The 21,019-nt window shown below is 42.9% G+C and overlaps 1 protein-coding gene across 3 annotated transcripts in view; it reads right to left on the reverse strand.

Annotated features, from left to right (window-relative positions):
• Positions 1 to 21,019, reverse strand: part of LOC117465641 (enhancer of polycomb homolog 1-like) — a 49,027-nt gene that overhangs the window by 12,396 nt on the left and 15,612 nt on the right. For all 3 annotated transcript variants that reach the window (XM_034108579.2, XM_034108580.2, XM_034108578.2), the window contains 8 exons: positions 13,866 to 14,011; positions 13,243 to 13,449; positions 12,978 to 13,126; positions 11,792 to 11,945; positions 10,440 to 10,598; positions 9,788 to 9,877; positions 9,343 to 9,491; positions 7,788 to 8,192 (listed from right to left, as the gene is read on the reverse strand). In XM_034108579.2, coding sequence (XP_033964470.1) covers positions 7,788 to 8,192; positions 9,343 to 9,491; positions 9,788 to 9,877; positions 10,440 to 10,598; positions 11,792 to 11,945; positions 12,978 to 13,126; positions 13,243 to 13,449; positions 13,866 to 14,011 — 1,459 coding nt within the window. The remainder of the gene's footprint in view (positions 1 to 7,787; positions 8,193 to 9,342; positions 9,492 to 9,787; positions 9,878 to 10,439; positions 10,599 to 11,791; positions 11,946 to 12,977; positions 13,127 to 13,242; positions 13,450 to 13,865; positions 14,012 to 21,019) is intronic.

The raw sequence follows: 21,019 nt of genomic DNA on the forward strand, positions 1-21,019 counted from the left end.
ATTACTACTGTGAACAAAACAAAGCCAAGAACAGTTCTGACTCTTCAAAGTGACCATATTTATTTTCCCAAATAAAGTGCCTTTTTCAAAAGCCTCGTCGATAGGTAAAAGCCCCGGTGCCTTTGCAGCTGGCTTTGGATTCGCCGCAAGTTTGGCAGCGCAGGCGTCTTCGTACGCTTTGAACACACCATCGTAGCGATGGCGATGTTTCAGGTGACTAATCAGGTTGGAAGTATTATAGCTCGTTGCCTTTTTCCCTCCTCGTGGAACTTCTGCATTGCATCTGTTAATACAAATAGCAAGCGAACTATCTAACTCTGAAACTTTGAAATAGTCCCATACTACCGACGACATGTTTGTTTACTGTCCTGGCTTCACGGCCGCACGCCATTTACGTCACAGCCAGGCGTGAGTTAGGCAGCGCTGGATTTGTGAAAAACTCCCTTCTTCCTAAACCACTAATACCACAGTACTGGCAAAACGGGAGGAGTCGAGTGAAAAACAAGCGCCCCTCATCCCAATCCACCCACACCGCAGTACATTTTTCTTTTTTTTACCCAAAAAATATATTACATTACATTGCATTTAGCTGACGCTTTTATCCAAAGCGACTTACAATAAGTGCGTTCGACCAAGAAAATACAAACTTGAAGAGAACAGAATCATAAAGTACATCAGGTTTCATAGAGCAAAAACATTTCAAGTGCTACTCAACTGGCTTTAGATAAGCCAGTCCTTTAGTATATAAGTGCTTTGTTAATAGTTCTATCGCTCAAAGTGGAGTCGGAAGAGATGAGTTTGCGCGATAATATTGTATATTATCGGGGCTATTAATACTTTTATCGGGTTTATCGGGATGACGTCATAATTCCTAATATCGGACCGATAATTATCGGCCCGATAAGTGCACCACTATAATGGCGCGTTTCCACTGCAGGCCTCGCTCGGTTTGGTTAGGCCTTATTAGGCCCGGCTCACTTTAATGCTGCGCTTCCATTACAGTTTAGGAACTGGGGTAGTTACTATAGCAACGCAGTGTAGGCGGAGCGTGACGTCATCTTCAATGAGCGCCCCAAAAAACAACACAGCCGTTAGCTCTTAGCACTCAGAGCTCACAGCTCTTCATATCTGTTCAGAAACTAGACAAAAGTTAAACAAGTACAAACCACAGACTGCCTGTGTCATGGCGAATACAGTCGCTGGCTTATTTATGTCTGTATAGGCCGTTGTTGTGAGTGTGGACGGTCGGAGCATATATAACGTTAGCTTAGCCAAGCTACATTTAGAAAGCACACATTTTAAAAGGGTTTTTCGCCTGCCGTCTGTCTGCAGACTTGTCAAAGCATTAATTCATGGTTTTTATTAACCGGTATCAGTATGTTGTTACTTCGGCATCATTTTGAAACGTGTATTACAATTAAATCACGGTCAAATATGTTCATCTTGTTGTAGTTGTAGCCCCCTTGCCAGCGATTCTCTCTCTAGTTTAGCATACTCAGCCTGGTTGTTCCTGGCCCTAGAACCACGATTTAGTCGGGCCAGAAAAAAGGTGAAAAAGTAGCCCCAGGCCAAAACTAGGCCAAGTGGAAACGCAACCAAAAACAGGCCCCGCACGGCTCAGCACGCTTAAAGCGAGCTACCCGCTGCAGTGGAAATGCGCCATTAGTGACCCATCTGTACGTAGACTAGGCATCCCATATAACCTGGCTGAGCCAATATAAAACAATCAGCCAAATAACTTCTCAATACATTATTGATTACTATTTTTGTGGTACTTTTAGGTTGGCAGTAAACACAAGTCAGAGGTAAATGGTGTACTTTTGCTCCACTACATGTATTTAATACCTTTAGTTACTTTACAGATGTGGATGAATGATGTGAAATATAACCAAGTGTTAAATCAGACTTTAGTTCCACCTGGAGTAAATCCACAAGCTACCCTGCAGTATACAAAGTCATTCAAACTAACCAAGCTTAAGATGGAAACATTTAAGGTTAACTTCGACCTCCGGGGTGGCCTTACTATGGAGGAGTGGATTGAGAAGTGCCTATCTCCAGAAAAAAAAGCACCTAAACGACGACAATGCTCAGCTGTCTGTCTAATATGTTCGCTAGCTGTTATTATGTTTTCTGCAGAAGGCAACGGAGGGACGATTTTATTTTATTCCCGGGCTGATTTTTAGTCCCAGTCCGCCACTGAACGTAGCTATTATGTAAAGTGCTGGTATATATATACTAACTGTGCTTCCCACCCCCCCCCAAAAAAGTTGTAAATCAAACAAGTGAAGTACATGCTATGTTATAAAGCCGTGGAGGGCGGTAGTTTATAAACCAAAGAGTAACCGCCCTTACGGGACGCTGTAATAAGTAAAGCGAACGCACCCGCAAGGTAGTGCTGCACGATTAATCGAAAAAAGATCGTGATCTCGATTCAGACACCTATGCGATCTCATTTCTAAATTACGGCGATCCTATGACGTCAAGCTGATTTTTTAAATTATTTTGCTTCTGAATAATACCAACTTGCAATGTCAATCATACTTAAACGGTGTAAAGCAAATATACTGATACATTTAACATTAAAGTACCATGATCGCATCCAAATGGTAGTGTTCTGTCTGTCTCTCCTCCTCTCATGCAGTGTTAACGCTGCAGCCACTCGTGTTGCCAGTTTTTGCGGAAGGAATAAGCAACCAGGTCTATGAAAACAAGCGCAAAAGAACATGAACACTTTAAACCTATATATGTCGGGTCGGCTATTTGAAAATAACCTATCTACAAGCACACAACTGCAACAACCATTATTACTTACTACCAAGCAACTTTACAGAAAGATAAGCCCAATGTGGCTTATAATAAGTATACCTGGCAACACTCACTGACTGCAACACGTGAGGGCAAGAGCCGGCAGTATGTTTACAGAAGCGTTAGCATTAGCACTGATTAGCAAAGAGTGACGAGAGCGACTAGTAGTACAAGAAAAACAGAAATGAGTGACACAGAAATGATTGATGAGAAGGTCGAGGACAATGACAACAACACCGATGAAAAAAAAGGGGGAACATTGTAACTTGCCAGCGTTCCTCCCTGAAACCTCAGAATGTCGACATGTTGGTGTTCTTAGCCAAGAATCTTAAAGTGCAGTAGATGGACTGTGCTAGTAGCTAGGCAGCTAGGCTTTATTTACATTCATTCTGAAGCTGTAACTTTATGTTCCGTTCCGTTTTTATTAGGGATGCACGATAATTATCGGTCCGATATTAGGAATTATGACGTCATCCCGATAAACCCGATACCAGTATTAATAGCCCCGATAATATAAAATATATTTTTTGGGTACAAAAAAGAAAAAAATACTGCGGTGTGGGTGGATTGGGGTGAGGGGCGCTTGTTTTTCACTCGGCTCCTCCCGTTTTGCCAGTACTGTGGTATTAGTGGTTTAGGAAGAGGGGAGTTCTTCACAAATCCAGCGCTCCCTAATACTTCGAACCTGATCAGTCACCTGAAACATCGCCATCGCTACGATGGTGTGTTAAAAGCGTACGAAGACAATAATACAATACAAAGTGTGTGTGTGTCTGCGCACGCGCGTTGGAGCTATGTGCAACTCAAGGCATATGCTCGAACCGGAGCTGCCTGGACCCTGCAATCATGTTGCTGAGTGTGCTGACTTTTCGTACAATGTCCCACTGTCTGGCTTCCTGCATAAAGTCAAGTGCTCGGCGCAGTTGTGGCGAAATGTCGCTCCTCTGTTTTCATTTAAACAGCTCCTTATATCCGTTAGCGCAGCTAGCTAGCACCAGATGCTAACAACAACAATGCACGTAAAGTCTCTCTCTCGCTCGCTCGGACCACACATACACACACCCTCCCGTCCTCCAGATGGCCAGTCGGTGCCTGCCGGTGAGCGTGGAAGTGTGGTCTGCCACAAGCGGGCGGCAGGAGCGGGGCTGTCAGCATCAGCTTGTAGATGGTATTTTAAACTCGATGCGCTCTGAAACTACGGGGCGGCCAAGGTAAAAAAAAATACACATGCGTTAATCGCGTTAAAATAATTAGTGGCGTAATTTTTTTTTGTATTATTGGTTATCGGTATCAGTATCGGTCTTGAGAAGCAGGAAGTTATCGGTATCGGTTTCAAAAAACTAATATCGTGCATCCCTAGTTTTTATATTTAGTACTGACTGCAGTATTTAAGTTAATCCTTTTGATTCAGTGACATTACTACTCAGTGGAGTCTAGCACTTTGTTTATGTTTTTTTCAGTACAAGAACCTTTAAGTGCAGTAGTTGAACTGGGTGCTAGCCGGCTAGGCTTTTTTTATAGGGATGTCCCGATCACATTTTTTTGCTCCCGATCCGATTCCGATCATTTGATTTTGACAATCTGCCGATACCGATTTTTCCTGATCCGATCTTTATGCAATGCATTAAGAGAAAAAAAAGGTAACAGATAATGGCTGGTCATCCAACGCGATGAATTCAGCTATCTTGGCTGTTATTGTGTTGGCCTTTTCACTGTTCTGGGGCAGTTTCTCTTTCCTTTTAAAAGTCTCTGAAAGTGTCGGTTGTTTCAGTGCCGTTACCTGAGTGGCCGCTGTGTACTCGCCGTGTTGTTGTTAGGGCTGAACGATTATCCATCCATCCATCCATCTTCTCCCGCTTATCCGTGGTCGGGTCGCGGGGGTAGCAGTTCCAGCAGAGAGCCCCAAACTTTCTTTTCCCTGGCGACATCAACCAGCTCTGACTGGGGGATCCCAAGGCGCTCCCAGGCCAGCGAAGAGATATAATCCCTCCACCTGGTCCTAGGTCTACCCCTTGGTCTCTTCCCAGCTGGATGTGCCTGGAACACCTCCCTAGGGAGGCGCCCAGGTGGCATCCTAACTAGGTGCCCGAACCACCTCAACTGGCTTCTTTCGACGCGAAGGAGGAGCGGCTCAACTCCGAGTCCCTCCCTGATGACCGAACTTCTCACCTTATCTCTAAGGGAGACACCAGCCACCCGGCGGAGGAAACCCATCTCGGCCGCTTGTATCCGCGATCTCGTTCTTTCGGTCATGACCCATCCTTCATGACCATAGGTGAGGGTAGGAACGAAAATGGCCCGGTAGACAGAGAGCTTTGCCTTCCGGCTCAGCTCCCTTTTCGTCACAACGGTGCGGTAAAGCGACTGCAATACCGCTCCCGCTGCTCCGATTCTCCGGCCCATCTCACGCTCCATTGCTGAACGATTAATCGATTTTAAATCGAAATCGCGATTCGAGATGAGGCGATTATCAAATCGCAAAGCCTGCGATTTTTTTAAACTTTTTTTTACATTTTTTTTTTTTCTTCTTGTGTGTCAGTCATCCACACCAATCAGAAGTGCTGTGCTCCACATGTACCAGCCATTGTTAATCAATCAGAAGTGGCCCATGATAGAAGGTGATAGACAGATTGATCCAATCACCTGCCAAGTGCTTTTGAAAGTGCCTGCCCTTTCCAAATGGCTTCCTAGATAGTTTGGTGAAACAAACCATCTGAGTCAGGTTAGTAATGCTCCATCACATGTTTCTATTACAGGGTGAATCTTTAACTGAAGCTTGACTTTAAAGCAACCCAACGGAAGTTTCATGTAAGTTTAGTTCTTTCACTCGTAGCTCGGGCTGCGGGGCGCTAGAGACAATAGTATGTTGATACGACCTTCCTAGACACAGTTATGGCCGTATTTTACAATAAACTTCTATTGGGTCGCTTAAAAATAAATATCGCAATTCGAATCGCAATCGCAATATTTGTCAGAAAAATCGCAATTAGATTTTTTCCAAAAATCGTGCAGCCCTAGTTGTTGTTGGTGTTTGTTTCTCAGGTGGCGTATTAGATTGGTCGTGTTGAACGTAGCTCTGTTCTTTCCACCACGCGGAACCTCTGCCTTGCAAACATTGCATCTGGCTGTTACACTGCCTTGGCTTTCAATTTTATAATACTTCCAAACTCCTGACATTTTCTCTGTCCCGACTCCCGAGTCACCAGCTGAACGTAGCCTCTCGTTAGCTTACTGCTACTATTAGACACGGCGCCCACTCTGTTGCCAGATTTCAGAGAAATAAGCAACCAGGTCTATGAAAACAAGCCCAAAGAAAGCAACACATACATGATGTGTAATTTTAAACCAAAACTAAGTCCTCAGGATGACTTTAAGACGTGAACATGGTCATTTTTATAAAAATTTTTTTTTTGAAAATCCCGATCCCCGATTTTTTGAAAATCACGTGATCGGCTCCGATCCCCGATCACGTGATCGGATTCGATCACGTGATCGGATTCGATCCCCGATCACGTGATCGGATCCGACATCTCTATTTTTTTACATTATTATTCTAAAGCTGTGACTGTTTTGTTTTTATATTCAGCACTGTGGTGAGGTATTTTGAGTAACTGAAGTGCATTCCTCCCTGTAACAAACAGGCTGGTGTTGTTGTACAGTAGTTGGGTGTCCTGTCACTGTGGACAGGTGCTACTGCAAAGTTTACATTTTGTTATTATAAAGCTGCAACAATTCTATTTTTTATGTTCAGCACTCAGGCAGCAGCAATATCTTTATTTTAGTTACTGTATGTTTTGTTACCAGAGAGACTTGAGTTTAAGTCAAGCACTTTGTTTAAAGCCACAGTAGTTGGCTGTCAAATTCATTTTAGTTACTCTCTGTTTTTGCTACAAGAAACTGAGTCTTGGATTTAAGTCCAGCACTTTGATGTTGATGGTGTCTGTTAAGCCACAATAGTTGGCTCCAGGTTCCACATTTTGAATGTAGTAATGTTTGTTCAGTATTCAGCAACTACAGACTAAAGACAAAGTTATGTTTTTGTTACAAGAGAGACAAATGTTGTCTGTTTAAATGCATTGTACTCACGTGACGTCTAAGAGTAAGAGTGCAATAAATATTTTCATTGAAACGATGAGAATCGTGTGAGAATCGTGATCTCAATTCTTATAGAGGAAAATCGTGATTCACATTTGAGCAAGAATCGTGCAGCACTACCGCAAGGACACCTGGCCTCCTATTGGTTGAGGGATTTTGACAGGATTGTTGCACAAAAGTTTTGAGCGCGCACAGAATAAATCTGAGAGCAGAAATGTCACGAGCGCACAGAAACAGCCTGAGTGCGAGGAGAAGGTTTTAAGCTGGAACACAGGAAATCTGTAAGCAGCAATATATCTGAGTGCAAGCGTACAGTTTGAGCAGAAGCAGAGCAAATCTAAGCGCAAGCAGGCACTATTTGAGTGCGAGGGCAGGGTTTGAGGGAAAGAAGTCAATAAAGTATGCTCTCAAATTTAAATACCACGCTCTTGAATAAAGATAGGGAATAACCCCCATACTGGCACACAGTCATCTATCACTCATCACAATGCCCAGGTCACACGTAACAAAAACACTTGCAGGTCGCGCGCATAGCGCGGGAAGGCCGCAGCGGAGCTGTTTTATGTAGAAGCGAAGCAATTCTTTTCTTTTAATCTAAAAAGCGAACTATTCAGTCAGACAGCAATTTATTGTAAAAGTAAATCATTTACATTTTCAAGCACTTTATCTCAATTTCAAACACCATTCCCAAAATTCAAGCACTTTCCCAACCTTGAAAACACCACGTCAAATTTCAAGCATTTTCAAGGATTTCAAGCACCAGTACGAACCCTGATAATTGTATGTTCTAAAATGGAACTACTACTAGTACATTAAATGTTAAACAACTTTTAAGATGTAAAATGCCAGAACAGCGCACAGCATGGCAGAGAAAACATGTGACTCACCGTTGATGGGGGGGGGGTGGGGGTCCGGGGCGGGTCCGGGAGTTGGTTCCTCCCGACAGAGTCCGGGTTAGTGCTGACACCGTGCGGCTAAAATCCCTAAATCCTCTGCGAGACAAGTCTCCTCCACCCGAGGGGTGATGGGATAGCGTCCGTGGTCTGAAGTGCCTCCAGCGGCTGGATTTAATGTTCAAAATAATCTGGCTGAGGTCCATAGGGGCTGGTGATGAAGAGGCGGGGGGGTGGGAGGAGCTGGTGGGGTGCGAGGTATTGGTTTCTGAGGTACTGCCGTTGGAGTTGCGGAGTGGAGAGCGTGGAAGTGGAGGGGAGAGCGGCTCAGGCTCCGGGTCGGAGTCCAAACTCTGACAGACGGCGTCTAGTTCTGTGTGCGCTCGGTCCAACAAGACCCTAAAACAGAAACAAACGTGCACATCAGAGAGCTGTTCAACAGGGATCTGAGGTCAGGTGGAAGGGGGAACATCCTGCAGTCATTAGCTGGTCATTACAGCGCCAACATCCTTTACTTATTTTTGAGGCATTGCACAAGGGTGGATATTCCTTGCATACCATTCATGTAATTACAATGTGCCTTTGGCTAGTACTGAATACAGCTGGGTATTGCATAAAAACGGAAGGTTTACAGACACGCGGATATCATAATTAAATTCCAGAAATTCCGCTTGCGGGTTGTTATGAGAGCAAAAGTCATATTGTTGAAGAAATTGTAATAGTGACAATTTTGAATTTCATGCCAACAGGTTACACTGCTTTTGTGCATAAACAAAGATACAAAATCACATATTTTCCACACGCACAACATGCTATTGCTAATCTCATGAGAGTCAGTGAAACAGATCCCCCCTAACATCCCCTGGACCACTCCTCCAGTCAGTGCTTAATTCACTCGTGTGTGTAATTACTCAGGAGATAGGAGACAGAGCTGAAGGACATGCTGCTGTTTGAACCTGTCTCTTAGTTTCCTGATTCGTCGACAGGCCACAGTGGCGGGCGAATCCCCCAAAAGGGACTGTCATGTTTATCGTTTTAGCAGCCAGCTTGATATTCATAATAAAATGAGCCCGCCGAATGAACGCTGGTCACCTGCCAAAGAGCCGGTATGGTAAACAGCCCCAGCAGCTACTGCCAACACTTGGCTCCATTTCCCCCCCGCTCAATATTGGCACTGGCAGCATTCCTGCACTCTTCAATTACAATTTTCAACATTTTATCAGACTTCGTTTTATACCAGAATTTCCCAGTTACAATCACTTAGAATAAATGCAAAGTAGATGGACAAGGTTATATAACCCTAACCCTACTTCAATTTGAATATTGCACTATTCAATAATGGACATTTGATCAAATTCCAATTAATCGTGCAGCCCTAGGCAACAGGATTACAATTTTCTCAAAATATGAGGTTATGCATATTTTTCTGATTTATTTAAATGTATTGGAAGCGATCCACTTCCATTTAGCTTGTGTACCTTTGGAACAATCCAAGCCTCCCTGATCAAACCTCTGCATTATGTGGAGCACTCAGTGGGACTGAACTCACCTTCCTCCTCTGCCCATCCGGCGCCGGGCCAAACCGATGCATCGCCGCGGCACGTTCAGCGAAGTCAGACAGTAACGGAAGCGAGAGTCTCCGAGACCCCCGTCAGACGGGCTGACCCAGGGCCAGCTGCCACTCTGCTCCGGACGAGACTGGAGGGAGGAGAGCAAAATGAGAAAAATGTTTGATTGAAAACTATAATAAAACATTTACTTTTTGTAAGTCACTATGTGTAACATTTTCAGCTAAATGTTATGTTATATATGAAAACACAGCGAGACGTCACATATTAAAATATAGGGCAACAAATAAGACACTGGCAAACGGAACGTGTTTGTATTGCATTGTTTGGTCCAGCAGAGTGGAAGACTAACAGCCAGTCTGGCCAGCCTGCTGCTGTTGTTGTTGGCACTAAAAATAGAACCAGGAGTCACAGGAGGGCACTCACAGCGTAGTACTGACAGCCGGCCTTCCTCCTGAACGCATAGCAGCCATCTGGGTCGTTCTCCTCCTCTGCCTCCGAAGAACCTGAATGGATCTACACAATGAAAACAACTTCAGTTAATAAAGATTAAAGGACTTGAAACCACACATTTGTACACAGGTGAGCATATCACTGGAAAGCTGTATTTTAAGATTTGCTGAAAAAAAAAAATCATATTATTGATGCAAATAATGTAATGAAATAAATAAAATGCTGGGTAATTTAGGGATTGGAGACGTTGAGAAATCATCAGAAATCCAGGGAAATGGCATTACTTATTTACTGCACATTCTTAAATTTAACTTATGTTTTAGGAATACTTTTATCATATTTTATTTATTAAGTCTTTTATTGCACAGTTTTCCTATAACTTCTTCTTCTCAAATATTTTTATTTTATTCTAAAATGGTCATGAAACCCAATGTCCCCATGAGGTATTCTCATTGTGAAATCTAAGACGATATCTAGTCTCATATTACGCTAAGGATATCATATCGATATATCGGCCAGCCAGAGGGGCATTACAGCCCTACCCCTCTGTTTTTTAATATAAATATTCATATTACTGAATTGAAACAACATGACATCACAACACTCGCGCTTGAAAGGAATTTACCTGTGAGAAGGGTTCTTCGTCTGAGCTGGGGAAATCGTACTGGTTGAGGTCCTTGGGATTGAACACGGAGGGTCCTGAATGTTGAGGCGCTGACAGAGGCGGGATCTTGGGTTTCTTTTCGTATTTCCTCTTGGTTCTTATTGCCTCCGTCTTCTCCGGCTGTGAGAAGGAGAAGGGGGGGGGGGGACCGTGATAATGTTATAGCGGCAGTGTGCGTAATCAGAAAGGCATTTAAAGATGCAATGCAATACTGTTGGTGGCCGTCTAGTGTGTGTAGAAACAACCACGAGTAAAAGAGGCATTGACATGCAGATGGCAGCATGTGCCAGATGCTGCTGCCTAGCCAGATGGCTGACCCCCCCTTCTCAAGCCACCCGTGCCACCGTTCACCCGGACTTCCCCATCGGTACGGCCCCTCCCCGACTGAACAGACTCCAACTCTACTAGGATTAGTCAGATCCCATTCAGGCCTCAGACAAAGCAAACAGAGAGGCAGGGACTCTACAGTGGAGGACTGCTGCATTAAATCAACACAAGGAAGGGAGTGTGGGGGGGGGGGGTATAGCTAAATAAGCATCGGTAAACAATAGGGAGAAGTCAACCAGCTGGTAGAGGAAAAGGCAGAAAAGAAGGGGGGACACTGGAGCGAATGAAGTCTTAATGAAAGAGGTGCCTCAGAGTTCCCCATACTGCTGTGTAATGAAGTCCTACACTGCAGAAACATATGGCAGCGTGGCTTGGAGTCAGCATATTTAAATATGTACCAAGCAGCCTTAATCGCACTCAGTGGTGTTCTCGCATGACCTCTGAACAATGTCCAGAGGAGAGGGTCATTTGTCTGACAATAATAAACAATTATTGGTGGACCCTTCTCCTCCACCCGGTTTGTTTTCTTAAGGTTTCTCAAGCTGCATGACAGAAACATCATGGACTAATTCATGGAACAGAAATTCACTATTTTCCCCTGGGAGCAAAAATCTGACATTATGCTGACTTTGGACTAGTTAGCTGGGAAGCTAAAGTCTGTTTAATGTCGGACATTTGCATTCACACGTAAAGCTCTTCGAATGATGTGTTGCACTGTTGCACTGCATGTGTGAAAGAGGCCGAAGTGTTATAGTGCGAGTCTTTTTAGCTACCCTCAAGAGCCTTTCATTTGACACTATAACGTATTGTCCTTTGAAAAATAAATGTGCATCATTTCTTTCAGTGAAAAATACACATTCATGGTTATCTTTTTAAATAATTCATACCTAGTTGCCACTTTAATTGGTCAACATTTTCTCGCTAATCGAGGAGGAAAGGATAGATTTTGGACATTATTAGGAGGAAGCACATGTGGATTGTTTTACCTTCTTGTAGTCCTTCATGTCCAAGTGGTCCTGGTGTCTGTACTGGTTGCTGTTGGACGGGGGAATGATGGGGATGGTGTAGACAGGCTTCACCAGAGCTCGCTGTGCAAGAGCTTCCGCCATCACCTCACTGCCATAGTCTGGCATTACATTCCTGAAGAAAGAAAGAAAAGGTAGTGGCGTTGGTAGCTGATGTTTACAAATCAACTGCAGGACTTAGCAACATGATTGTAGGTTTAAGCATAACTTTCCACTGCATACAGCCATGACCAGCACAAAAAACAGCCTTAACATCAGTACACAGGAGCAGCCTAAAACCACTACTTCCTGTCAGACTACACATTCCCTATGCCGGCATAACAGCATGAAGTGGGCCGGGGAAGAACTCTATTGAGAGTGGAGAGGTCCAATCTGGGAGTGAACGCTGGCAGTGATGCACGGGCAGAAACCAGGCCGGGATAACAAGAGGAAATTGAAATGTCACTACAAATCAAACGCACTTCGAGGAGAAGGGTCCAATTTAAGCTCACAGTGACAGCTACTTTCAGAGCAAATTCATTCCATTCGCATGTCATGGTAAGATGGATAACAAAGCTCCACAGGGGAAACAAAGAACAACTCAAAGCGGAGCTTGGGTAAGAAAATAATGAATGGAAACACAAAATAATACTAACATACAGTCTAGCGTACTTCGTGAAAAGATCCACACACAGAAGTCAATAAGCTAATTTGCTCCTGACACTGCTGAATAAATAACGCGAGCTTTAAATTGATAAGGCGTTGTACATAACTGCACCCCCAATTAACACATGCAGCGAAGCCGGACCATACAGAAAAAGGGCTGTTGACTTCTTTACAGCATCAATCTTGGCAGACACGTTTCCTAATGACCTCTACTTGGGATTCCAACTTATTAACGATTAAACAAAACCTTGATTAAACATGAAGGTTGACCACACGAGTCAAAACACCACAGGTCTGACACTCATCAGGAGAAACACAATTCACTTTAAACCTCACCAGAAAACATTGCCAAAGAATGACAGGATATGATATAATAATGTATCTTATATGAAGCATCTGTCTCATCAAGTAAGTGAAGCATACCTTTATCATACTCTTGATCTAAGAGAAAAGACCCCCAAATATCAGCTTCTCGCAGACAACTCTTGCTGGTCTTTCTTACCTCTTCTCCACGATCTCCAGTGTGAGGTGCAGCAGTTCCCTCTTGCTCTTCTCCCTCCTCTTGATCATCTCCAGGATGGTGACCGCTCGGCTCAGGTCCCTGCGCAGCTTCAGCATCTTCTCATACGATGCCTCGTCGTTCTTTCGATTCTGGAAACAGAAAGGAAGTTATAGAGTGCTTCTTAGAACTGTGATTTCAGTATAATAATGACTATCCAATGTAGTGGTGCGAGAACCCACACAAGCTCTAATGTAGGGATTCCTACCTTCCTGGTCTGCATCTTCTCCGTCCGTCGGCGGAAGGCCACGTAGGGGTCGCTGGTGCTGGAGCCGTCCCTCTTCTCCCCCTTGCAGGTGGGGATGAGGGACCCCCCCGTGCAGGTTTTCCTCTTGCGGCTCCAGTAGTCGAACACCTCCTTGATCAGCTCATCGTCCTCCTTCAGCAGCAGCTTGGCCTCCTGGAGACTGACGAGCTGCGGGGCAACAGAAGAGAGACAGAGTCAGTGCGATTCAAATGTAACACGTCGTCCTCTTGGGATGCATGGAGAAGAATACAGTGAGACCAAACCAGAGAGAAACCAGGTGTTTTAAGCACGTTTAAGTCCATTTAACAGCAATGAACAAGCGAAAACACAGATTTTTAGCAAGTCTAGTAAACTTATACTTCTAAGTTTGACAGATGTATGATTTTGAGTATTCAGAGAATGCAATACCTTGTTGTGTAAAAAGGATTAGAAACTATTTATGAAACCAAAGATCAAGGCTACGACCCACCTTTGGATTTACTAAATGACAGGGTGAGAACCAGTATTTCAGTCTGTGTAAGTAAAGCCAGAGATGCAAACAACATGCAAACAAGTGTTTTCTTCCCACACAGACTGATAAATACCTGCTGTCCGCTGCCTTTCTCCAGGCGGTCTATCATTTCCTCAAACTGTAGGGCTGTGATTTCCATTTTCTTCTTCAGCTTATTCACAAACGTCTCGTCCTCTGAATCCAGGTCGTAGTCTGGCTGCTCCGCATCCAAACTGAAAGCTGTGGGACGGAGAAGGGCTGGTTACTGAAGAGACAGACACTCGTTTCAAAAAGGCATCCCCAGGAACACAGCAACCTCAAGTAGACACAGCATTGCTTCTGTTAAAACTGACTTTATTACCCAGTAATCAAGTCATTATGATAATTGCAATTAAGTTATTTTCCCACGTTGCGCAGCCCTTTCAAAAGGTATTAGTGATACATTTCCACATCATGGTTATTATGCATAGTCATACAATTAGGCAGCAGTGCATTTCAGGCAATACACACAAGTCACTGTGTTTGTTAAATAAACAAACACACTTTTTTATGGCAAAGCACTGAGCTTGTGTTTGTTTATGTGCCTTCCCCAACTCAATTAAGCTGCGGGGCGAACCCCAGAATCCAGCCTGGGAACTTTACCAGATATTTGCTCATAAATATTACCCGTGGCTACAGTTCGTCTGGCCAGAATCTGCAGCCATGGCCTGGAGATCCTCCAGACAATAACATGGAAGTCTGGTCGAATATGAACAGTGTCTGTTGATATCCATGAAATACTGTGAACAGCAAAAGAAACATCACCGTCACTATGCTCTAATCGTGGCATGAACTTGCCAAGACGTGAGGCTTTGTAAACGGTATGCAGTGATCCTCTTCACCACCCTGTATTTCCACTGTTAGATAACTCCTCTAGTGTTGCACGGTGTACCGATACTTGAAAGGTACCGCGATACCCTGCCGTTAAAAACGGTACGATTCCTCCGTTTCATTAGTATCGGTACTTTAAGAATGACGGGGAAAAGTACTCCGTGTGTGTGTGTTCAGCGCTCTGCTTCCACTCCCTGCACTGCAGCCGTGCCTGCAGTCCCGCTCCTCTCAAGCACGTTCTAAGTCTCTCCCCTCTCTCGTGCACGCGGCCACGCGCTAGCTGCCAGAGCATGTGAGAAAACGAGAAGCATGGCTGCAAGTGGGAGTGCAACTGCCGCTGCGCCTCGGCTTGTTGACAAAAAAGACGCCAGAAGTCTGTGAACGGGCCGTTCAGGTGTTCAGAGCAGAGCCCCCTGTCGGAGCAGCAGAGCGTGATGTGCACTAAAAAGTGTTTCTGTCGCAATATTATCGTTGAGCAAACTTAACTAGCAAACTAGCATCACTATCTGCTAACGTTAGCTTTAGCCTTCGTTTTCTATTAGTTTTTTTCATAGGCTATAAACGGAGGTGGTATAAGTATATATCTTGTACTTGAGTAAAAGTAGAAGTACCCAGGTCTTGTACTTGAGTTAAAGTAGAAGTACCAGAATGTAGGAACAATCCTGCAATCAAAATGTTCCTCAAATAAAAGTACAAAATTATTATCATCAACATATAGTTAAAGTAGCGACAGTAAAAGTAGAAATGCTCAGGTCTTGTACTAGAAGCACCAGAGTGTAGGAATACTCTGTTACAGTAAAAGTACTGCATTCAAAATGTTCCTCAAGTAAAAGTATTAAAGTAGCGACAGTAAAAGTAGTCATTGTGCAGATTGGTCCATTTCAGAATAATATATATGATGTGTTTTATAATGATTGATCATGAAAGTGTTCTCAAAGCTGGTGAAGGTGCAGCTAGTCTGAAGTACTTTGTAGACTGCAGGGCAGCTGGTGGATTTACTCCAGGTGGAACTAAAGTCTGATTTAACACTTGGTTATATTTCACATCATTCCTCCACATCTGTGAAGTAACTAAAGGTATTAAATATATGTAGTGGAGGAAAAGTACACCATGTACCTCTGAACCGTAGTGGATTAGAAGTACAAAGTAGCAAAAGAAACATTGAAATACTTAAATAAAGTACAAGTATCTCAAAATTGTACCCAAGTAGTACTTGAGTTTATGAACTTAGTTACTTTACACCACGGGCTATACAGATAGAAAGACTAAGCCTTGCACAGAGGCATGAAAATACATTTTCAAAATGCTCAACAGTGCTGCCAAAATTATAAACTCACTGCTACACAATTAAAATAAATGCTTTTATATATATTTATATTAGATGTGACTCTTTGGCGTTTCTGTTCTTAGTAACACTGCTGCTTTAGTTGTTCTGACTGCTAAAATCATCTGTTATTCCTAACTTTAAAGCCGATATTCCGTGTTTCCCTTTTTTTAAGAAAAGTATCGAAAAAGAATCGGAATCGCAATTCTTGACTTGGTATCGGTATCGAAACCAAAATGTTGGTATCGTGACAACACTAAACTCCTCAGGTCTACATGTTGCTGTTCAAACACCTGTCATGGCTGGCGTCGATAGCAAACAAGAAATGTGTTGTAATTGTATGTTGAGATATACTTCTTCATGTGACTTCCAGTCTGTTGTGTGATTCCATTCTCTCCAGGAGAGGGAACTTCAACAAATCACTGTTGCAACCAGAAAAACAAACTATGCTCGCACAATATATTACAGCAGAGGGAAGTTTGGAATCCATGGCGGTTTCACAAATGATAGACGGCTGATACAGGCTGCACTTCCTTTTGGTTGCAGAGCTATCATTTCACCTTCTGCAAACATGCCAAATCCCAATTTAGAATAGAGCATGCTGTGGGTGCAACTCTTCCCTCTTCCAACCGCTCCAACACTTCAGAACATTTTCTGAAATCACATCTGCTCTCTGAACCTCTAGGGATAACTACAAACCCGCTGTAGTACCACACAAGACAGATCAGTGTTTCCCCTAGGTGTACTGACTTGGCAGTGTGCTGCTCGGGTACCCCCAACATTTTTTTATTTGGAATTTTTGTTATCCTCTGGAGCAGAGAGAGGAGCTGTGGATTATTGTTATTGATATCGTACAGTTACAAGGTATTTGTACATTAAAAAATAATACAGTACAGTGTTACACTGTACTGTATTACTTTTATTCAAACTGTATTCCCTTCTTATCATGTAGCCTACACTTCTTCCTTTCATCGATACATTTAAATCACCTGACGACAGCATATAACATACCTGCTGCAACCAGGGGCGGCGCCAGGCGGTAGCTTGCAGTTGCTACAGCAACACCAACAATTGGCCTAGAAACTGCTAAGCAACCCCAATAATATATATATATATATATATATATATATTTTTTTATATATGTGAAATGTATCATTTGAAAAATTATTGATTCGAAAATTATATGCTACAGTACAGTACAACTTTGGGGTGTTTTCATTCAAGCTCGGCTCCGTGTGTGTGGCAAGAGCGCACGAGAGAGAGAGCGAGAGAGAGCGAGAGAGAGAGAGAGAGAGAGAGAGAGAGAGAGAGAGAGAGAGAGAGAGAGAGAGAGAGAGAGAGAGAGAGAGAGAGAGAGAGCAAGATTGTTGTTGCTGCACTAACGGATATTAGAAGCTGTTTCTACAACTAAGTGAATGGAAAGTCCTCTCCTGTCAGATAACGTCAGCTCAGTGAGGTAAAGGACTCTGTGTTTAGATATATTAACTTTAGTCTAAGTTATCTCAGTGGGTCTCAAAACAGTTTGATCACCATTTATGTAAACAAGAAGCCTATTTCCGAGGCACACCTTCATATGATCATTATAGTTAGGCTATAAAGCAATAAGAGCATAAATGAAAAAAAGGTATGAAATACTATATGATAGTAAAATAAGAATACAGTTTAAAAGGGGAGTGATTAGTAAAATATCCAAAGTAATCCAGGGTTTCCCACACAGACTATACTTGGGCGGGCCGCCCAGGTGTATTAACGGCCGCCCAAGTATATTTCGCGACCCATTTCGGTTTTTTGTGTGTGACCACGACGCCATCTGCGATCGATTAACTTGTGGACAATGATCCCTCGCTCTACGCCTCCTGTACCCAGTCCCGGACTGGCCATCGGGAGGACCGGGGGCATTTCCCAATGGCCTGGCCTGTTAAGTGGCCTGCCTCACACAGGCTGTCCACATGATGTGGCCTGCCGACATGGCCACTGTCATACAGATCATAAATCAAAGCCCTTGATTGGTCTCTGTGTGTCATTCAAGCTCGGGATAACCTCAGCTCAGGTGAGGTAAAGGTAAAGTGTTTAGATAGTTAACTTAGTCTAAGTTCTCAGTGGGTCTCAAACGGTTTGGTCACCATTTATGTAAACACATATTTCCATTTGAGAGGGTAGTGATTAGTAAAATATGCATGAATAAATAAATAAAAAGTTAACTAGGGAAAAAAAGGTAAGATCCACTTTTAAAACTTGTTGGGGGCTAAAACTTGTCTTTGCTGCTGCCTCAAAGAGGAGCAGGGGGAGAGGAGGGAGAGGCTGATTCAGGAGCACAGACACACTCACAACTATAAATCAGGCATGAAAACGGGTCAGGGGTGAAAAAGGTGAGAAGGATATTATCCCTCTAGGGAGGTCCGGGGGCATGCTCCCCCGGAAGAACATTTTGAATATTCCATATTTTAAAGCATCAATCGGATACATTTTGAGATGCATTTTTTTGCCAACCTGGGGAGAGCTGGAGAAACTTAACTTCAGCCATGAGTCAAAAATATTATGACCTCCTTACTAAGTATTATCAGGGATGCAAACTCATCAGGTATGGAAAAGGTGACAAGGACCCGAGCCCCCCGACCCCACGGAATATCGGCTTTAAAATGAGGAATAACAGAGGATTTTAGCAGTCAAAACAACTAAAGCAGCAGTGTTAATAATAACAGAAATGGTAAAGAGTCACATCTAATAGAAATATATAAAAGCATTTATTTTAATTGTGTAGCAGTCAGTTTATAATTTTGGCAGCACGGTTGAGCATTTTGAAAATGTATTGTCATGCCTCTGTGCAAGGCTGAGTCTTTCTATCTTTATGGCATCTGGTGTAAAGTAACTAAATTCATAAACTCAAGTACTATACTTGGGTACAATTTTGAGATACTTGTACTTTATTTAAGTATTTCAATGTTTTGCTACTTTGTTCTTCTTCTCCTCTACAGTTCATAGGTAAATTGTGTACTTTTACTCCACTACATGTATTTAATACCTTTAGTTACTTCACAGATCTGGATGAATGATGTGAAATCTAATCAAGTGTTGAATCAGATTTTTAGTTCCACCTGGAGTAAATCCACAAGCTACCCTGCAGTATACAAATTCATTCAAACTAGCTGCACCTTTACCAGCTTTGAGAGCACTTTCATGATCAATCATTATAAAACATATCATATATATTATTCTGAAATGGACCAATCTGCACAACGACTACTTTTACTGTCGCTACTTTCACTATATTTTGATGAGAATACTTTTCTACTTTTACTTGAGGAACATTTTGAATGCAGTACTTTTACTAACAGAGTAGTCCTATTCCTACACTCTGGTACTTCTACTTTTACTCAAGTACAAGACCTGAGTACTTCTACTTTTACTCAAGTACAAGATCTGAGTATTTCTGCTTTTAATCAAGTACAAGATCCGAGTACTTCTACTTTTACTCAAGTACAATATCTGAGTACTTCTACTTTTACTCAAGTACAAGATCTGAGTATTTCTGCTTTTAATCAAGTACAAGATCTGAGTACTTCTACTTTTACTCTAGTACAATATCTGAGTGCTTCTACTTTTACTAAGTACAAGATCTATACTTATACCACCTCCGTTTATCACCTATGAAAAAAAAACTATTAGAAAACGAAGGCTAAAGCTAACGTTAGCAGATAGTGACAATGTATGCTAGCTAGCTAGCTCAACGATAATATTGCGACAGAAAAACTTTTCAGTGCACATCACGCTCTGCGCTCCGACAGGGAGCTCTGCTCTGAACACCTGAACGGCCCGTTCTAACAGCTGTTCACCAGCGGTCCAGTCTGTGCCACAGTGACTCCGGACCGCACAGTTAATATTAACGAACGCACCCGTAGCTAATGTGGCTGCTGAAGCTAGACCCTCATCGCGGAGCAGCAAAGCCGACAGGCAGGAAGACTCGAGCACACAGCTCGCGCTGCATTATAATATATTAAAAAAGAACATCATGCGTGTCATGATGGCACATAACAGCTCGCGGCTTCAGATTACTCCAGGTCCCAGACCCCCCCCATACCCCAAACATATTTGTATTGCAGATCTACATGAATCACATAAACGACCTATTTTGGATTCAAAACGGCGAATTTCGCCGAAAGGTGAGTGATTCTCATGCCTGATAAATGAACCAAAAAGAAATAAACAAGTTTCAGTGTTTTTTTCATATTGGAAATGGTATGTTATTGGTTATGGCCATGATTTTATGATTATTGAAATGTATACAGTTCTGTTTCATATAGGTCAGGGGTCGGCAACAGGCGGACCGCGGTCCGGATCCGGACCCAGACCTATACGGACCCGAGCTATAATCAATACATTAATAGGGGATTTTTCGGCGCCTCCCGCTTTTTTAACGCTGATTTGGGTGACTTGTGTAATTCGTGGAGAACCGAAGAGTTTTCGACTGACGGACAACTTCTCACTTCACAAAAGAAGAAGAAATCTAGACCGCAAAAATAATTAAACAAGCGAGTACCTGTTTTTCCTGGCCAAGGACAGGTTCCTTGAACACAACACGAGCGTAACCTGTCTTTCGTGTCTTCACGTGGTATATGTCTCGTCTGAAAGGAGTGCTGAGCACCGGAACGCCACTCCAGCCCTTAAAATATTGCATATAAGGATAATAATCCATAAGGAGCCGTACACATGCCGCAGTGTTTGCGTGGCTGTGTCTTTAGTTGTAAACACAGTGGCGATCTGTTGTTATTAGCATCTGGTTAGCTAGCTATGCTAACGAATTTAAAGAGCTTTTCTACAACCAGGTGGAAGAGAGCTATCTCCTGAGGCTCAAATATCCTCAGCTCAGTGAGGTTATGGCACACCTTGATATGGTCATTATAGTTATTAATGAGACTAAATGAAAAACTGGTATAAAATATTATATGACAGTAACAAAAAAGTTGTTAAAAATAACAAGAATAGAGTTTAAAAGGGGAGTGATTTGTAAAATATCCAAAAAGAAAAATATGCTTACAGTTCTGTTTCATATGGAT

This window comes from Pseudochaenichthys georgianus, chromosome 20 (genome assembly GCF_902827115.2).
Source record: "Pseudochaenichthys georgianus chromosome 20, fPseGeo1.2, whole genome shotgun sequence".
Classification (NCBI taxonomy): Eukaryota; Metazoa; Chordata; class Actinopteri; order Perciformes; family Channichthyidae; genus Pseudochaenichthys; species Pseudochaenichthys georgianus.